The sequence below is a fragment of the Botrytis deweyae genome (genome assembly GCF_014898535.1).
Source record: "Botrytis deweyae strain B1 chromosome Unknown BDEW_004, whole genome shotgun sequence".
NCBI lineage: Eukaryota > Fungi > Ascomycota > Leotiomycetes > Helotiales > Sclerotiniaceae > Botrytis > Botrytis deweyae.
In genome coordinates, this window is record NW_024066211.1 from 609,676 (window position 1) to 629,640 (window position 19,965).

The 19,965-nt window shown below is 43.2% G+C and overlaps 6 protein-coding genes across 6 annotated transcripts; 3 read left to right on the forward strand and 3 right to left on the reverse strand.

The window, feature by feature from the left end:
* Positions 1–312: 312 nt before the first annotated feature.
* On the reverse strand, positions 313–1,863 carry EAE98_002191 (uncharacterized protein; the record flags this gene model as incomplete). Its single annotated transcript, XM_038949810.1, has 3 exons — positions 313–928; positions 984–1,506; positions 1,563–1,863. 3 exons carry the CDS (start codon positions 1,861–1,863, stop codon positions 313–315), a joined length of 1,440 nt encoding a protein of 479 aa, XP_038813549.1.
* A 400-nt stretch (positions 1,864–2,263) lies between these two features.
* On the reverse strand, positions 2,264–5,912 carry EAE98_002192 (uncharacterized protein). The gene is made up of 3 exons (XM_038949811.1): positions 5,422–5,912; positions 3,205–5,361; positions 2,264–3,152 (listed from the first exon to the last, which is right to left on the reverse strand). Exons 1-3 carry the CDS (start codon positions 5,821–5,823, stop codon positions 2,445–2,447), a joined length of 3,267 nt encoding a protein of 1,088 aa, XP_038813550.1. The 5' UTR covers positions 5,824–5,912; the 3' UTR covers positions 2,264–2,444.
* Positions 5,913–6,221: 309 nt separating this feature from the next.
* EAE98_002193 (uncharacterized protein) lies at positions 6,222–7,683 on the forward strand (the record flags this gene model as incomplete). The annotated part of the gene is made up of 3 exons (XM_038949812.1): positions 6,222–6,337; positions 6,464–6,776; positions 7,114–7,683. The coding sequence occupies 3 exons, from the start codon at positions 6,222–6,224 to the stop codon at positions 7,681–7,683; spliced, it is 999 nt and encodes a 332-aa protein (XP_038813551.1).
* A 1,417-nt stretch (positions 7,684–9,100) lies between these two features.
* EAE98_002194 (uncharacterized protein) lies at positions 9,101–12,095 on the forward strand (the record flags this gene model as incomplete). Its single annotated transcript, XM_038949813.1, has 7 exons — positions 9,101–9,419; positions 9,504–9,810; positions 9,858–9,935; positions 9,994–10,263; positions 10,318–10,981; positions 11,040–11,282; positions 11,331–12,095. The coding sequence occupies 7 exons, from the start codon at positions 9,101–9,103 to the stop codon at positions 12,093–12,095; spliced, it is 2,646 nt and encodes an 881-aa protein (XP_038813552.1).
* A 2,571-nt stretch (positions 12,096–14,666) lies between these two features.
* On the reverse strand, positions 14,667–15,913 carry EAE98_002195 (uncharacterized protein; the record flags this gene model as incomplete). The annotated part of the gene is made up of 3 exons (XM_038949814.1): positions 14,667–14,762; positions 14,819–14,892; positions 14,947–15,913. 3 exons carry the CDS (start codon positions 15,911–15,913, stop codon positions 14,667–14,669), a joined length of 1,137 nt encoding a protein of 378 aa, XP_038813553.1.
* Positions 15,914–17,458: 1,545 nt separating this feature from the next.
* On the forward strand, positions 17,459–19,053 carry EAE98_002196 (uncharacterized protein; the record flags this gene model as incomplete). Its single annotated transcript, XM_038949815.1, has 3 exons — positions 17,459–17,467; positions 17,563–18,913; positions 18,971–19,053. The coding sequence occupies 3 exons, from the start codon at positions 17,459–17,461 to the stop codon at positions 19,051–19,053; spliced, it is 1,443 nt and encodes a 480-aa protein (XP_038813554.1).
* Positions 19,054–19,965: the final 912 nt, after the last annotated feature.

Genomic DNA, 19,965 nt, shown 5'->3' on the forward strand with positions numbered 1-19,965 from the left:
ACAATCGGCTTAAGGATAAAGCCCAGCCCGATTTCGGCTTACTAGTGGGGGAATCTAGTGTGATAATGTGATAAGGACCTATGAAATGTATATATTCCAGGCATACACATCATAACGTAAATATCTTTATAAATCGGATAAGAAAAATCATCATTGTTTCTACACTAATTGAACATCTGCGCATCGACAAAATCAATAATCGCTGGGAATTTGACATCTTGTAAACGGTAGAATATGCAGCTTCCGTCGTGAGGCTTTTGGCCTCTCAATCATACAACTCCCTAACTATAATCACAATATCACCACAATCCTTTACTTCGTCTCAAAGCTGTATCTCAACCATCCAGAAAGAGCATTCAAACTCTCCCATCTCACTGTCTCGTCGGGCTCCGTCATCAATTCCATAACTCTAGTCTTGAGGCCCAACCTCTCCAATTGGGATCTCTTTTCCGGAACCTCTTTGACCAAGTACCCTACATCATTGCATGCAATGGCAAGAACTTGCTTGTCATTCTCCCAAGGCTTACTCATAATCTCTGCCAGCTTCTTACACAACTCACCTTGCTCATAATCGAGAATTTTGCGAGCGTTCTCGGCCCAGAATATCTGGTTTCGATGGGGTGGTGACCAGCGGAGATGACCCGAATGAACTTCTGCAGCATACTCATCGAAAGTAGTTTGAGTCTTTGTATGCTCTTCTAACATTTCGCTCAGTTTCTTGAGATCATCCAAAAGATCCTCGTCTGTAAGATGGCGTCCATTCAGATTTTGTAAGAGAGCTGGAAGGCGAGCGAATACCGCTACGGGGAGTAATGAACTTTGATTCGAAGCGAGAAGGTTGTACAGGGACGATACTAACAAACGGGTTGTCTTCTCCTTTGGTGATAGTCTCAAAAGTTGCGTATAAAGTGGAATGATATCATACTCGCTATGGATTGGTTAGTTGTTTGTCATTGCGTGCCTCTCAAATAGACAAGACTTACTCCTCAAGCCCCTCTCCAATTGCAGCACCCTCGAAGCTCAACTGCCACAGAACCAGTAGTACATGGTAAAGTAACTGCAGTCCAACGCCGCCGCCCAAAGTTCCCTCTGGTCCACTTCTGATACTTGCAGCCCCACTCCACAGTGTCGATGCAGAGTCGCCATTGGAAACGCCTGCAGCTGATTTAAGGATGGTAACTAAGGGTTCAATTGTCTCTGACCTCTGGCTCCAAAACAATTCTCTTGACTTTTTGCCTTGTAACAATGACGAGTATTGTAAAACTGCTATATCTTGTAAACCACCGTCCGAGCTCTTTGCCAGTGTCGACAAGTAATGCAGCAATTTTGGCATTGCTTCCAAGGCATTTTGAGATGCATCCTTGGATCCTGAAATTATGCTCGTAAGAACCGTAGAGGTGAGTAGTGGTATGGGGCTTTCGAGTTCAGCGGATTGATTCAGTAGTGGGAGGAAGGGTTTGTATGGATCGTCGTGTTCCGAAAGAGTCTTTGATAACGTCGGAATGCCTATTCAATTTCTATCAGTATCCGGACGGATAACGTATGGAGTGGCAGATATGTACCATCAAGTAAATCGCCCAACAAGACTAAGATATACTGAACAACATCTGGGCGCTTTGCTCTCGTCGCAGATTCTAAAACGCTCGATTCTCCCTCCGAACCAACAAACAGCTTTCTATACGCATTTGGATCTTTCTCTACAATTTCCTTCCTTTGCTCCTTTCTTACTTTATCAACAGCTCGAATCTTACTCAGTTGATCATCGGTAATTGTGCCAGCTCGTACAGCGCCATCCCAGGGTATTGGTCGTTGGCGAATGTTGTTCATCAACGAATAAAGGTAAGTGGGTGGGTCAAGAGACATGATGAACTTACTACTCAGCTCCTCGGGGTATCAAATCGACTTTATGGAGCGAGTGTGTGTTATGTCTTCGTGATTTCGTGGTTGTTGGTTATGTTGATTTGTTGATTCAAGCTTCAAGGTAGCTCTTATCGAGGGAAAGCGCTAGCGGAGCTAGCATGCTCGCTACAACGTGAGTCTTAATAAGTATGTATGGCTCTTCTCTTCAAACGAGCATTACCAACTTTAATTACCTACTTCTTCTATGTACTGAGATAAGTATTCGATATATCAGTTACGAATATTGCGATTTAATTGTTACTACAATAAAGATTACTTTTGTCACTGCGAAGATCGTGCCATTCGACGATACCCTTATGGTCACTATTACAAGCTACATGCACAGCATTCATATTAGCGATATGGTTAGATAAACTTGTAATTATCATGTATCCTTCTGCTACGGTATTCTGAATTTGAATTCCCGGGAGACATTAAGTCGTGTTACCCATGGCATTCATTATTTTATTCAATTGCGCGCCCTGCCTAGACGCCTTCCGCTTGACTTTGGGATTGCAAGTCACCAAAACTTACTCACTAGTGACCTAGTGGCGGGAGGTAAAATAGTCCGCCTCACTACTCCCTTGAGACATCCCAGGACTGGATTCACCATTGCCGTCGTTTCCGTTAACGTTGGATTCTTTAATTGGACGAGGAACCTTTAATTTTGTACCTTCAAACATAAAACTCGTCGCTTCTCGGTCGGTATTAGGGCTTCTAAGGCTGACCATTTCCAATGCCTCCATCAATGTAGCTCCAGTTTCGTCAAGAGCCGTTAGAAACCGTGCAAGTTCTTTGCACAATTCCCAATCCTCTTCGTCTTTCGCACGAGAAAGCAAACGAACAAGTTGTTCTGAGCTTGAACTCAATTCTTCGAAAGTATGAAGGATCAGCAAGTATCCGCCCGCCGTCTTCAAAGATCCTCGTTGCAACGATTCCTCGAATAGTTCTTGTGGCGGTGGTAAATAGGTAAATAGTGTCCGCCATGACCTCACTTCCGTTTTACGAGTACACTGTACAACGATATCCAAGTATTGAGGGAACGAGGATAAAAATGATAGCACACCTGGCAGTAAAGCTGCTTCAGGTGACGGTGGCGTATCTACTTCTTCATCGAGGACATTATGTAATAGAATTTCAAGTGAGTGCGCAAAGTATTCAAGACCTTGATACTGATGAGCTAGATGTAAAGCTGCAGAAGAATCGAATCGAGATAAATGGAAGCGCAGGACTTGCGGGATAAATAAATGAGTCTAGAATATACGTTAGCGTGAATTCAATATTGAACTAATGCTCATTACATACCCTGATTGTGAATTTGAAAAAAGCAAAATTCACATCACGACGCTGAACCAGATCAGATTCAAGCCCTAGAAGGATACCTTTACCTAGTAAAACCGACAAAGGATAGAAATCAATAGGTATGGATACCGTGGAGGGAAGTTCGCGACCCAATTCAGACGGGGCAGAGCGGAGGACGTCCTGAACCTCAGGCCATACTTTCAATTCATTGCCTTCAAAGAACCAAAGCGCATCTCGCAATCCATTGCCTTGCCCATGGTCTCCCAATTCCTCGGTGGACGCAGTATTTCTGGGCGGATTCGCTAATGGTTGATCTCTCATAAGGGCATAGAATTCGATATTTTGTGCAATAACTCTCATATCGTATTTGAGTTTGCGTTCATCGTTGAGTGATGGTTGTAATAATACAAGTTTGCCATCAACCAAGAATAGCACAGTTGCAACAGCCACGTCTTGTGACGGGTCTCCTTCTAGTATCTGTTCATCCGGTAAAATCCAGCTTAGGCCTCTTACTCTAGCTGGGGATCTGACGATACCATGAAACGCTATCTGCCCAACTTGCACAAGCTTCACTACGCCATTTGTTGTGGCAAAGATGTAGTGATACAGTAAATTGTCATACGTATAAACGAGTAGAGAGTCTTCCCCAGAAGGAGCAATTAGAACCACCGGCGCTGGCAAGTACTCAACATGTAACATAGCGGTATTATCGAGGGGAGCCTCACGTGAGAATAAACGCAACTCGAAAGAATCTCCAGCTTCTACAGCAGCAACTAATATGTGTTGGTGCCAACACATACCTCCTCGTACCTGAAATTCGTTCTCCATATTTTCATTGACAAATGTCTTCCATCGACCACTGTTAACACTGTAATGTGCAAGTCCACGCCGGCCTGCTACTGCGACGTATCTGCCATCCGACGATATGACAGAACAACGAATGGGCCATTGATCCACAAGATAACTGGAAGGTATCTGAGCATTGTGCCACAAAGACGATTCTGCCGATATAGTGGTAAGGTCAGGCATATCATAACCTCGATAAACCATTATATTCGAGGTAGTTTGGAGTAAAGTGCGAGATATATTTGCAGAGGCATAGCATCCAGTAATAGCACTACGCGCCATCTCTAAAGTCCAGAGTCGATTGTCTCGCTGGCTAATCAGAAGGATCTCGGTCCCGCCACCAACCCATACAGCCTCTTTAACACCAACCAGCCAGCCTTCATTGTTTTCTTCGCATATCCTTCTGTCTGATCCAAAACTATTTGCTCCTGGTTTGCCAAACACACTCCACATTGCCCAACCGTTTTCATATCCTGCGAAAAGGCTATATCCGTCGGGAGAATAGCTGAGACAAGTCAATTGACCAGAGGATTGTCGGGAAACTGACAGACGATGAGTGTGTGAAGGCGGTACATTGCCGACATAATCCTTAGCGGTGAAGACTTGTATGGTTCCATCATTACAACCAACGGCGATTAGGGAGAACCTGGCATTGATAGCTGATCTGATTGCATTGTTGTCTTCACTTGTAGGTATATGAAAGCAATAGCCTCTGAACAATTTCCGGTGCCCGTCTGAATCTTTGTGCCGGGTATGACGCTGCACTGCATACGCCCGACCATCACTAGTGATCCAAGTAGACAAATTCATCGGTCTATCATACACCATTTCGGTTACACTGGCTTTCTTGGCTATCCATTCCATCCGGCTAAAAATTTCTGTGCTTGTTTGGTTGCCTGTACTGTCTGGAGTCCATCTGATACACTGTACTGCCCCTGGCTTCTTTGTTGCGACGACTAATTCATCATCTAATGCTAAAGCATTGCCGATACCTGCATCAACCTTGATGACCATACGAAACTTTACGCTCACGTCTCTGACACCACCTCCTTCCCCTGGCCCCCAAAGAATTCTATCTCCACCCTGGCTCCTATGACCACTGAAATTACTTTGTCTGCGATTTGTGTGACTGTCAAAGTGTGGCTTGAAGACTCTGGATTCGGGATCAGTGGCTAAAGTGTAAGTTATTAGAAACCCATTTGTTGTCTGAACGACGAATATCATGGAATCGGGTCTGAGAAGAAGGGAAATATTCGATCCGTATGTAGCAAGAGATTTATGGGATCGAACCACAACGGCCAATATGGCAGTAGGCTATGTGAATAAGTTAGCAAAACTCGGCTCCAAGCTTTGAAGATTTCGGAATGCAAATACCTTTGTCTGCCATATTGTAAGGGTGGTGGATGTTATAGCCGCGAAAAGATGGCCACTTCGGGATATTCTCAATGCCAGCAGCGGATCGTTTTCTGGTCGACTACTAGGGAAATAAGATGCATCGGTAAGGGATGATCTGTTCGAAGGTCGAGTGTGAGTGTCGTGTTCGACTGGCTTTATACCCGGTGTGATAGGTGTTATGGGGGTCGATAAACCAGAAGTAAACTCTTGATCATCATCAGCATTCTCCTCGGTTTCATCGTTCGGCACATTTAGCAGAGATCCGCTGCCTTCTGTAGGTTCCCGAGACTCCGCGTCATCGTCCGTCTGAATAATATGATCTTTAGATGCGGCGCTGCTGCTTGCTGCGTATATTCGAGGCGCTCCAATCGGCCAGTACATGGCTGTCCAATGCCACTGGAATTTTCATCCACATCATCGCATGTCCGCGGAAGTTATTGGCGTATAATTTGAGCAAGCTGCTCTTCGTTGTGTTCTGAATACTGGGTGAATAATCACAAGCTCATGATCACACAGGGTTGTCTTCAATGAATTCGCGGCTAATTTTCGGCAATACCCGGAGGGTGAGCTCTCGACTTGTTCTCCATCCATACGAATATCATTGTATTGTATAAAACACAATAAGCACAGGCACAATAGCCATGACCTCAAAGTTTTCAAAGCTTTCATGACAATACTGCTCAATATCCTCTGTTAATTGGGATACCTACTAGTCTTCAAAAATCATATAATACATATCATTCTCAGCATCTACAGACATCTTGAATACATAAAAAAACATGGCACCCCTCCGCCATCGACAGAGTCTCTCAAAGGAGAAGTTCTCCGGATATTTTGGCTCTTTAAAGACCCAAACTTATAACGACCCTAGTACAAGAGGCTCTGGCTCTCATAGGTATGCCCTTCAATCATCCAGATGACCATCAATTCTTCTATGGGATTATTGTGGTATCACGTGATTCTGAAGCGTTTTACTCGCCCAACTGGTTCTATGTATTCATTTCACTGACTCTTTGTACAGTTTAAGGACAATCTCATGGAACCCTCTGGGCTCGCTGATCGCAACTGGGGCTGCAGATAAAACACTGAGGGTATGGAATCCCGAGAGACCTTCAGTGAACTACTCTACTCAACTTGTCGGCCATACTGCTGGAATCGAAAAGGTGGCATTCAATCCTGTAAAAGATGCTGAACTTGCCAGTGTAAGCAGCGATGGTGTTGTTAAATTTTGGGACGTCAGAACTAAAGCTGTGATCAACGAAGTCAAAGGATTGGGCGACGCATTCACATTAGTCTGGCACCCGAACGGCGAGAGTCTGATTGTTGGTAACAAGGTACGTATTCTAGTACCGATATATATATATATGTCTCTCTCTGTGAATAAGAAGGCATCCAATAGTTTGGACAGCAGTCTCATGATGAAAAGTTTTCGAGTTCCGAGTCCAATTGGGGCATTCGAAATATTCAAATTGAAATAGCTCATTCTGGATATTACATTGCCTCCTGACTCTGCAACTTTTCTCAGTTATGGATTTTTCTCAAAATTTAAAAGCCATATTTTGTCTGCTAGTCCGACTTATCGGGTATTCTGTGTGAAACTGTTGCCTGAATCTATTCCAAAGAACTTAATTTACCGTTGCACATTTAAGACGAGAGCTAATCAATCAATAGTCTGATAATATCTACATACTTTCCCCAACACAATCAACCCCTCTTGCTTCACATCAGCAACCAGTGCAAACAAACCAAATTGCTTTCTGCTGGAGCGGTGACAAAATATTTCTTACAACAGGAGAGGGTCGTATAAAGATTTTATCCTATCCTGACTTCAAACCTATCTTTAACATGAGTTTCGAGGCTTCACAGCCCTTCACTTTGAATGGGCATACATCCTCGTGTCTTTCCGTGGAGATGCAGCCAACAGCTAGGTTCTTGGCCAGTGGAGGTTCGGATTCCATCATTGCACTCTGGGACACAACTGATTGGATATGTCAACGTACTTTGATTGATATGGTGGGCCCTATCAGAAGCATAAGTTTCAGCTTTGATGGAAGCTACATTGTCGGGGGCAGCGATGAAGGCACAGGATTGGAAATTGCTCATACGGAGACTGGAGAGCATGTGTACACCGTCAAAGGCAGCCCTTGTCCTGTTGTGGCCTGGCATCCCAACAAATATACTCTAGCATATGTGGAAAACGGCGGCTTGAAGATCGTTGGAGTCGACTTAGAAAGAAAGTAAAGGGCCTGTATCTCTGTGGTCTTGAAGCCAGCTTGTAAGCTTTCTGCAAGGGGTTGAGAAGCGTTATTGATGCTCCGGAAGGCACCAACGACAAGAAATTCGATCTCAAAGCCACCGTAAGTTGTCCTCACAACAGAAGCGACGGGTGATCATCACGATGCGGATGAAGATGTATATGAAATGTCTTGCTCGTCGATTACCGAGGCACTAGCTTGTATATCAAATAACTAGGAAGATATATATGGCAATTCGAGGCGATGTTGTCCAAATACAGTTTACTAGCAAAGAGCAAAGACCCAAGATCCATATACCTCCGTGCGTTTTAGCTCCAGCCTGTTGGATCATTTGCACGTCATTTTAGTCACCCAAATATGAACTTTGAAGAATGTATTGCATGACTTGGTGAGTCGGGGCAATATCCAGCCGTATTACTACTAGGGTCTCCTTTGTCTCTCGAGCTTAATTGGATCCGGTTGTTTCACAAGGCTGATGTATACCCGAGCAGCAGCGTGTCTGCCATGCATATGCATCTCTTGCTAAAGATATCGATGGTGTTGTGAAAGGGGGGAGGGGAGGAGGGTTCACGAACATGGCTCTATTTAAGCTTACGAGTGAAAACGACTTTAATGCTGATGCCTTGAGTAACGTGTTAGGGTTAACTGTTACGGAACGTTGCTAATTAATTTTGTATTGTTGCAAAGCAATGATGTTCTGATATCTTGTCTTGTGTGTTGCCAGGAACTTGTAGGCCTCGTACAGTCAGCAATGATTCCCCTGGTTCATTTCCCATTCATGGTTCCACCTTTATTACGGAGTCCACGGGTAGTGGAATAGCCTCACTTTTATGGACCCCAAACCTTATGGGTAGGTAGTCGTGATACGGATGTATAGACCCTCATCACCACTTATAGGTAGTATTGATGACATTTCAATGAAGAATCACAATAACTACGAGTACCTAGGTAGGTATTGTGATACGATTTCAAGCACTCCTGACTATCTGGTAGGCAATAGACACACACATATTTACCCCGTACCCAGACATTTTTACAGGCATTAGAAGAGGCTTGATTGATAAAGTTCTAGTGTTCCTTCCGAATCTCGATATCTTAACTCCACCCCTTCTTTAATTTCTTATCGAAAAGCACAGCAGCGCAGCTTTTGTTCATTGTATGTTTTTCATTATCATATATACCATTCATTGACAATCATTTGTAACATTGCAACATAGCCTGGTCAGTCCAATCAATAATTATCTTTGCAGTCATCTTTATTTAGATCACTCCGGCACGATTTCGTTGCGATAACAAGTTCTGACGACACCGCACCCTGCAAGCTTACTGAACGTCAATGATCGGTTGCATTGGATACGGAGGGAACCCATTCTTCCAAAGTTTGAATCATCCTTCAATGTGAAATGTCATCGAATTCGAATATACCCCGCGAGGACTTCTTCAATGACCCTCCGCAACAAACAACCAATTTAAGACCAAACAGTGGTCTGAGAGATACGGGCAATATGGCGGGTGGAGTCGATGGAAATGGAGGAGACTCGACAATTCCAAAACCGAAGAGAATTGCATGTATTATATGTCGGAAAAGAAAACTTAAATGCGATGGTTCAAAACCAAGTTGTTCAACGTGTACGCGATTGGGACATGATTGTGCTTATGATCCTGTGCGAAGAAAGTCTGGCCCAAAACGTGGCTATGTGAAAGCATTGGAAGAAAGATTGAGTAAGTCTCTAGGCGTCAGGATCCCAAAAGGGCATTTGATGCCTCAATAGTCCTTAGGTACGGGCTAATACCTCATACTATCAGAACAAGTCGAGAATATGCTCAAATCGCAAGAACCTACGACTACAACTACGAGTCCAAGTACAAGCAATGCCAGCGGGACTGGATTGCGGACCGCCCCTACCCCAGATCTCAACGTTCCAAGTCCGAATATTGGAGTAGACGGCGAGCGGTGGCGCTATAACAATGAAGCTCAACCAACGTTGAATGACATGGGATTCTCGGCCACTATCGGTATGGGAATGGGGCTCGATGACTTTCCATCTACGTGGGAGATGATTGGTCTTGGGATTGAGGAACCGTTGCCCCTCCAAGAGGTAATTGACGAGTTGTATGTTTTTCCAAGGGCTATTCTACACATGAGCTTACATCGTCTAGGCATGAAATCTACTTCGATAATATTCACCCTTCACTCCCAATGATCCACAAATACCGGTACCTTGCTGCCATGAATCTGTAGGCAATTTTCTTGTCACAAAATTAAACATTTTTCCATCTAACAGGCATCTCATAGTGCGCCAAATCAACGACCCCCAGTTTCATTACGATATGCAATGTGGACACTGGCAGCTTCTAGTTCAGAAAAATACATGAATCTTAAAGACCACTTCTATCAGCGAGCCCGAAAATACATGGAAATGGATACGTTGAAAGGATTTGGAGAAAGCATAATTTCTGTCTCGCATGCACAGGTCCATATTCTTTTAGCTTCTTACGAATTTAGAATGATGCACTTCCCTCGAGCTTGGATGAGCACTGGAGCTGCCATTAGATTATGTCAAATGTGAGTACCCAGAGGCTAGAGCTTATGCGGAGCTTGTCCGCTAATTGACTCAAGGATGGGTCTACATAGACTTGATAAGCCTGGCTTAGAAGTCAAGCAGTGTCTCCCACCACCGCGAGATTGGACAGAAAGAGAAGAAAGGCGTAGAACTTTCTGGATGGCTTTTTGCGAAGATCGATATGCTAGTGTCGGTACTGGATGGCCTATGACTATTGATGAAAAGGACATCACATCGGACCTACCATCTTCAGAGGACGCTTTTAACCTGAGTAAGCCAGAAAGAACGCAAACTCTGACTGATTCAATGAGTCCCCAGGGCGCCTCTAAGTTGTCGCCATTCGCTGGTGTTGTTTTGATGGCCTCACTCTTTGGAAGAAATCTCCTACATCTACATCGTTCTGATCCTGATTATCGTGACAACGATTTAAATGGGGAATTTTGGAGGCGACACCGACACATGGACAACATTCTCCTAAATACATCCCTTTCTCTACCTTTTCACCTTCGATTGCCTCACGGGATGGCCAATCCTAATAGTGTATTTTTAAACATGAATATTCACGCTTCCACCATCTGCCTACATCAAGCAGCAATATTCAAAGCTCAAAATAATCGATTACCTGATACTGTCACCGCCGAAAGCAAAATCAGAGCCATTAGTGCTGCTAATGAGATCACGAGAATTATGCAGATGATCTCGCATATGGATTTATCAACTGTGAGGGCGTCGCGGAAACATATACACATATATTAAAGTCTTACTAACCCATTTATAGATGAATCCATTCATATCTTTTTGTCTCTACGTAGCCGCACGCGTCTTTGTTAAACATCTCGACGATACACCAAAAGATTCTCCAGTTTCAGATTCCCTAAGATTTCTCTTGAAAGCCATGAATGCTTTAAAGAAGAAAAATCCTTTGACAGAGTCCTTTCTTGTACAATTGGACGTTGATTTGGAGGCCATGGGATTGCGTAATAATAATAAATTCAAAGACGGTCCCTGGAACGAGACTTTGGTATGTCAGATCAACGCCTTTCGATATTCGTAAAGCTAATGCATCTAGCTGGGATCCAAAGAGACTGGGATACCCGGAATGGGTACAACTGTCATTGGACCAAATGATCAAACTGGGTGTAACATTGTGCGATTCATAGATGGAGGAGGTCCAGATGACTTCCGAGTGGTAGGCGAAAGTCCTACTAACCCTCAGGAAACATCACGCAGTATTTCTGCCGATACCAAAAAAAGAATCAGGAGAGCGTCAACAAGCCCTGGAGTTGATCCATTTCCTCGAAGCTTCGACGTGGAACAGAGAGGCTGGCCTAGGCTGAACGAACTCTCACAAGCTCGAGATCTGAGGCAAGGCGTACCTGTTAGTCAAAGCAAAGCACCAAACGGCAATACATACAACCACGATAGTACAAGTCCCGGCACGAGAACAGGTCTATCTTCCAATACTGGCAATACTTCCAACAATCCAACACTGAAATCCGCGTCTGACGTCCGACCTTCTAATGTACAACATGGGCAGACTACTACGAACACTGGATCCTATGGAACTCGTCCAGCACCAGATGCGGATCGCGATGTTCGTCTCATGGATGCCTTTTTCTCGACACCTCCGGGATATAATAATATTCCAGCTGGGTCGAATATATCATCGTCAGCATATAGTATGCCAGAAACGCCTGGAAGAACATATACAACTCCGGGTCCATGGCCGCAGCAGACTACAACGGGGCTGACGCCGGTTGGGGAGGGGGTATTTAGACATCTGATGGAGTTGGGACCCATGGATCCAATGGACATATGGGAGGGGGGTCATTGAGTTACTGAGTTTATAATATTGATAAAGTGATGGGTTTTGGGTCCAGGTTTGGTTTGCTCGGATAATGCGATATGATATTATGTGTTTTGAATTAGCTATGGATACAAATATGGTTCAGGGGAAAATCGAGGAAAGCAATATTTAGCTTGGATTGACATTGGCGTTGGAATATCATATCGGCTTCGTTATAAAAACCTCTTCTTGGGTCAAGGGCAGAATCAGGCTGCAGGTGATATCGTAGAGTATACGGGATGGATGTACCTATATACTTGATGGGAGGAATTGTATGATATATGATGTAATAGTTTGATTTCAATACTTCAAGATGGACATCCAAAATTCATCCAAAAACTCCCGGTTTCAATGTCCCATGTGCTTGCTAGCCCTGACTACATTGTATCATAAACGTATGAGCATAGTGCAAAGCTGACTGATGGTTGGTTGAATGGTGATGAATGACGGAAGGATTCTCATCCGTAGTCCAACATTGAGTTGCTTCGATGCAGTCAACTCACTCACTTTTTAAAGTATACAGGACTCATAGAATATGAGATTCATTTCGAGCATTCGAGATATTTGAGATTATCAAGATACCTAGGTATTGGAACCCAGTTCGATTGTTGAGCACGGAACGTTCATTTACTGTGGGTGGAATGAACGTTTGGATGGACTTGGGATTTTTGGTTTTAACTACGAACTAGGTACTAGGTAGGGTAGGTAGGTATTCTTCTGCGTGGGTGGGTGGTTCTGGGTATAGATAGGTAGGTATGTAAGGTAGGTATGTACCTGATCAGGTGTATAATCATCTTAATAATACATTACGAGGGCATGTCTTTGATAAATACCGGACTGAAATTTAAACGAATTTCCTTACCAAAACTATATTTTATTTTATATATTTATAAATGAATTATAATTCAAATATTCATTATAAAACTATAAAATTTGAATTATATAAAGAAAATTGATTAATAATTAATTTGATATTAGATTTATTAATTTTTAAATTGAATTAATAATAAAATCCTATATAGAAATTTGATTCTTAAAATAAATATTATTTTTTATAAAGATTTTAAGTATAAAAATTCAATAAAAATTTTAATTTAATTGAAAACTTCAATAAAAAAATTAAACCTATATTATTAAATTTTAAATAAAAATTTATTATTTTTATAAAATTCTAAATATATAATAATATTGATTGATTTAATATTGAATTTTAAAATGAGTGAGTTTGGGTAAATTTTGATATAAAAAAGTATTTGTATATGGACTCGGCATTTATTAAAAACATGCCCTCGTAGATATTTGTAGAGCAGGCTTTCGTGGGGGTATATTAGCAATCTCCTAGGTGATGAGATTTCGGGGTTTGTTGTGGTGACTTGCTTGTTTACTTGAGATTGGAATGATGGGATGGATGGAGGGGTTTTGTATTAGAGGAGATGGGGGTGTTTGTAGATGCGGGGTTATGTTATGTTATGTCATGTTATGTTGTGCCGTGTTGTGCTGTGTTGTATTCTTCGCATGGGAGGTTACGCATACTACTCGAGTGTGAAGACCGGCGTGAATGGAGAGGGTGGGTAATAGAATAGAATAGGTATACGAGTAGTAGATAAGAATCATACAGAAAGAAGTACGAGTATGCTCGGCGAGCAAATCCAAGAGAAGATGAACTAGAGAAGCTACACGATAATCAATAGAGGGGTATTCGAGATAGTGCGTGCATACTAGACTAGGTATCTACTCGTATGTTAGTAAATAATGTAGATAGGCAGGTAGATATACGCGACACTCTAGCTCTATGCAAGAATCTGTTCTAGGGAAGAGGGGAAGAGGGGGTGAGGATTGTGTGACGTCTATTTGATGATTTATACTTCGGTTTACCTAGTTTAAGATATCGTAGTACGAATAGTATAGATAGATTGTTATCTTGTGCTAGGTATCGTATGGTATGGGATTTGTTGTGATGGATTTCTTTCGTATTGAGTGTGTTGATGATTGTATTGATGATTGTGTTGATGATTGTGTTGATGATTGTGTTGATGATTGTGTTGATGATTGTGTTGATGAGTGTGTTGACTCGGTGATCGGGAGGTCGTGGGTGGGATGAGATGAGATGGGATTGGCGAGTACGGATCGGGATTGCGGGCCGTGGGGGGTTTGGTGGAGGGGAGGGGATAGAGAGGAATCTGAGAGGGCTGTGGTGGAGGGTGGTTTGTTCGAATGCTTGCAATTGGTTTAAAGGACTGAATTGGTTGCGAATGTTGAACTGTTTTTGAATGTTGAAAGCTAAGAAATACCATCCAGTCTGTCAAATCAGACCGTGGGATATTCTGAAGAAGGTACTGTGTAATACCTCTACTTGCGACTATGGATAAGCGATCATCGCTAACTATGAACATGGACACGCAAGGCAGCACATCAAGCATTTGGGTTGTCAAAAGGCACATCTTTATTTGGCATTTGATATTGTACAGGATGTATAAAGAATGCGTCTGTATACAAGACGGAAAGTTTACAGCCTACATATAAAGCTCCAATGCAAGGTATATCATGATAATTGAACCTCTACTTTGTTCTTCTCTTTCCGTGATTTCTTTCACGTGGAGTGACAACCCACTTATTGGGCTTGCGAACCTTTCTAGTTTTGTATCCTCCTTTGGCCTATAAGTGAAGTAATGTCAGTGGGTATCCTCAGAGTTTGAGGATAGTATACATACCGGCATGCCCCACGGACTGACTGGGTCGACGTTACCCTTCGATTTACCTCTTCCTCCTCCGTGTGGATGGTCGGCTATTCATATTGTGAGTAATCATGCTTATACGGTGATTGGAGTAGAATACGTACCAGCGTTCATAGCAAGACCTCTGACTGTTGGTCTAATGTTCAACCATCTTGAACGACCTGCTTTACCAAGTTGTCGATGTTGATGATGAGGGTTACTAGCAATGCCTACCGTTGCACATGCATGCATACTAACCTTTCTCACCTCGCCACTCTGCAATCGCACAGTGACAAATCTTGGTCCCTTGTCGTTGTTAGATGCCTCATCATCTTTAGACACCACAACCGCATGTGTTCCTGCACTTCTACAGAAGACAGCACCCCTTCCTTTTGCAGAACCAACATTGTAGACAGTTGTACCAATAGGAATCATGTGTAAAGGTAAACAGTTTCCTCTCCAAGCAGTCTTTGCAGCCAACACACCCGGGTCTATGAATCCTCCCATACTCTCCAATAAATCTCTTGGGATACCGGCTCGATAACTCTGTACTTTATCTCCAGCTCTCATGCCCTCTGCGGCAACGATATAACTCTTCCTACCAGTAGCTTCCTCATTCAGTAAGGCAATATGTGCACTCCTTCCTGGATCGTGCTCAATACGTTCCACTGTGTGTACACCCGGTGTCATTCGATGAAAGTCGACAGTACGAATTCTCCTCTTGTGACCACCACCTCGGTGTCTAACTGTGACTCGACCACTATTATTTCTTCCACCCTTTCCATGCCCCTTCTTTGCGAAAGTCAAGGGTAAAAATGGTCTTCCTTTCCATAGATGATCGTTTATAGGTCTCTTTAAATGTCTGACACCAGGCGTTCTTGGTTTGTATGTTCGCATAGCAAAAGTAGCACTGCTGCTATCTGAGGAAGATACAGGAGGTGCAAAGCCTGCTGTTACAGCTTGTGCTGCAGGTACTTCGGCTTGCACCGGTTCGACGACCGTTGCGTATGTGCGAGGGAAGGCTCGAAGTATGGGTAGAGAATTGCATGTTGCCCTTGGACATTGTCGCGCAAGTATCCTGGGTTGAAACATGGTGTATCTTGTATATCGAATTGATCACCACAATTCGATTGATCTTCTCGCCACGGCGAGAGCCTCCAGAAACAGTGGTTGGGAGTTTTGAAGGTCGACGTCGTTCGTGCTTGAACGTATCTCAAACTTCTTCCGGAAAGGCTATCTCCCGATTAAGTTTAGTTTGAGTATTGGATGTGGTGATAAGTTGCAGAGTTGAGAAGTAAAAATTTCAATTATGACATGAGATAAGAAAATTGAAGTGAGGATTGGATGAGAGTAGAAGCATGAAAGGTGTTTGACACTTACCCAAGATATAAATTTATACGATGATAGATTATACGTCGAGAAGTCAATATCTGATATGAATCGACCCAATATCAAGCCAATTCAGATTCATCCAGCTGGAAATATGTACCTCTACAACTAGGTAGGTAGACATTTTCTTAGGTGCGACTTCGTCACCAGCCACATCACACTCTAGCCACACTCTCAAGACGGGAAACACGGTCCCAAGCCACCCGAAATCGAAATGGATACATGTTGCGTGGTGGTTGCCTAGGAGAAAACGCAAATCAACAAAAGCTTTGGCGTTTAACTTGCTCTCAAAGTTTCAATTCGAGTAAAGTTGTGTCAATTGTGGATCTCTATATGATGTTGTTGTGACCGACCAAAAATCTATAATTTGTAGGTAAACTGGATGATAGTATTTACAGTAAATACCGAATACACAGTAGTAAATTATATAATCAAGACGTCTCTTGGTCAATTTCGGTCGTAATAAAATCACGTTACTTATTTATTCAATCAAATTTGAAACCATTTCAATCGTCCATATCTACTCTCCCTTTCGCCCTGCTCTGCCCTTACCTCCTTCTCAAACCCATTCGTTCTTCCAAAATCCTTGTTACTGTACCAGCGAAGAAAAGAATCCGCAAAGGAAGCACGAACACGCTAAGATATCCAATACCCACCCATAACAAGCGAGTGCCTGGCAACCTTGGAAGAGCTCTGACATCCTCTTTAGAAAGTCTTCCCTCTCACTCGCACACATTTAACTTCATTCACTCCATCCACATCCACATCCACCCATAAACATCAACACTTCCTACCCAAATAAACAATACATTCGACACTCGACCTTCGTCCTCCGACCTCTTCATGTCCTTGATAACCTCTTAGGTATTTGCCAGCTTTAAATCCTTTTCGGTATCTTGTTTGTTCAGTCGTTCAACTTCTTCAGTTTCGTGTACAATTCCCCAAAAAAACGAGTTCAATTCTTCATCTGTCAACAAAGTCGATATATCACCACCCCATTCTTCATATCGTCAATTACACGTCGGGTTCTATTGAAGGTCTAATACATCTTCACGTATGTATCCCCTTAACCTCCCACATCTTGATGTCGTCGAGATTTCGCGTCTTGATGTCGTCGTCTTCAACATTCACCACGCGCTTTCCAACATCTATACCGCGTTTTGCTGACCATCTTTTTTTAGCGACCCACCATCATCCTCTCCACAACACTCCACACATAATAGTTAATACAACAACACATCGTCAAATATGCCAGTCGTATGTACCCCAGAGACCACATGGTTTGATTCCAGATCTACGCATCTGTTCAATTGACCCTCCAATTGGTTAATGCTAATCATGTATGCATATAGAGTCGAGCAACTAGTCGTAGGGCTCCTACAAATGAGAACGATGAGAACGTAGCTGGTGTCACAACCCGTCTTACTAGATCTAAATCTGCAGCATTTACTACGGAGGAAGTTACCGGTGCCGTCAAGAAGCCACTTGCAACCAAGAAATCAACTATCAATGCACAACCAGCCCGAAAGCGGGCAGCCTTGGGAGATGTTAGCAATGTTGCCAAGGGAGGAGATGCAGTCGAGGCAAAGAAGCCTGCTGCTAAGAGTGGATTAGTCTCGAAAGCTTCACAACCAACTGGCGTCACCAAGAATAGTACACGATCAGCCCTCGGAGCTAAGGATACAAACAAGAAGTCGTTGAGCAAGGCTGCTGGATCTGGAGTGATGAAGAGAAAGACCACTGCTGCTTCGATAGCTGCTGCGGTAAAGGAAGAAGCACCCGTTGAAGACGAACAACCATCCCGAAAGAAGGTCCACATTGAACCAGAAAAGCAAACTAAAGTTGTCACCGAGGAAAAAGAGAATGAGGTGGAGGCAGAGGCTGTCGTTGAGCCAGAGCCAAAGGAATCTGTCAGACTTGAGTTTGCCGAAGGTGTACGCGACTTGGATGCTGAAGATACCGATGACCCTTTGATGGTGGCTGAGTATGTCGTTGAAATTTTCGAGTACTTGAAGAAGTTGGAGATTGCTACCAAGCCCAATGAAAAGTACATGGCACATCAAGAAGATCTGGAGTGGAAGATGCGTGGCATTCTCGTCGACTGGCTCATTGAAGTTCACACACGTTTCCACCTCCTCCCTGAAACCTTGTTCCTTGCCGTCAACATCATCGACCGCTTCCTTTCCACCAAAGTTGTTCAACTTGATCGTCTTCAGCTCGTTGGTGTCACTGCAATGTTCATTGCTTCGAAGTACGAAGAAGTCCTCTCACCTCACGTCGCCAACTTCCGTCACGTCGCCGATGATGGGTTTACCGAAGCAGAGATCCTTAGTGCCGAGCGTTACGTTCTTAGTGCTCTCAACTATGACTTGAGCTATCCTAACCCAATGAACTTCTTGAGACGTATCTCCAAAGCAGATGACTACGATATCCAGACCCGCACTTTGGGCAAGTACTTGATGGAGATCAGTCTCCTTGATCATCGATTCATGAAGTACCTCCCAAGTCACGTCGCTGCTGCATCCATGTATCTCGCCCGCCTTATTCTCGAGAAGGGTGAATGGGACCCAATGTTGACTCACTACTCTGGTTACAGCGAGGATGAGATTGAGCCTGTCTTCCAATTGATGGTTGATTACCTTGCTCGTCCTGTTACTCACGAAGCATTCTTCAAGAAGTATGCTAGCAAGAAATTTTTGAAAGGTATGTAATTCCGTATGGAAAAACCAAATATCCTGACTGCGACTAACATTCCACCAGCTTCAATCCTTACCAGATCATGGGCCAAGAAACATGCCTCCCTTTATGGTATTGATGTTACCCAACCTTTAGAATCTTCATAGAACATATGATACTTAATCATATTTACTACCTTCATCGTGCTCTTCCCTGGATACACCCTTTGCATTTTAATTGGTTGGGATACGAAATGGTACTTACGACGGATGATCTTATGGATTCGACTACCAATATACCACACACTATCCTGGTCTATAATGGTTCGACTTTGGTTTATGTCGATGCTTCTCGAGGCGTTGAGTGATATCTTTCTTGTTTGTTGTCTTTGGTTTGGTGCATACTCTTTTTTTTAACATAAATTGGCGTTTGGGTCTGTACGCAAATGGATCTTACAGTATTGGCGTCTGGGAATCTGATATCGTCTTCGCAAATTGCTTCACGTCTTGCAGCAAACATTCTGGCTACAAGCATATAGCAGAAAATTATTGGCAGTTTCGCTCTATTGCTGTCATGAGTTGTGGAAGCAGAAAAAGGGTATTATTTCTTGTGTTGATTACATGAGATAGCTTTTGTAAATATATTCTAGGCGCAACAATAAACATTAAAATTATAAAAATAAATATGAAAGAACTAAAGTGCCCAGTGTATGATTGAATTGCCTGTATCTATAATACCCGTGGACATTCATAGGGGCTGAAGCGAACTTGAGAATTCACTCAAGCTATCTTGGTCTCGAGCTTGGTGCAGGTACGATGAGTTTGTATGTTGATATCAACTGATAAGATAGATGGATCTCCATACAGATCTCCATCCCCACTGTACCTTGTCAGCAGCCGAAGAACTCAAAGTCGGCTGATGCGTCAACACATAAGGAATTACCTAGTATGTTTATCAACTGTCCCGACAACTGGAATCAATCCGTTGGTATTACATTACCACTTGATAGCTACTCGGCGAAACGCATAGAAACATCTCTTTGCATCGGAGGTTCTAGTCCAGATCGACCTTGGACGATG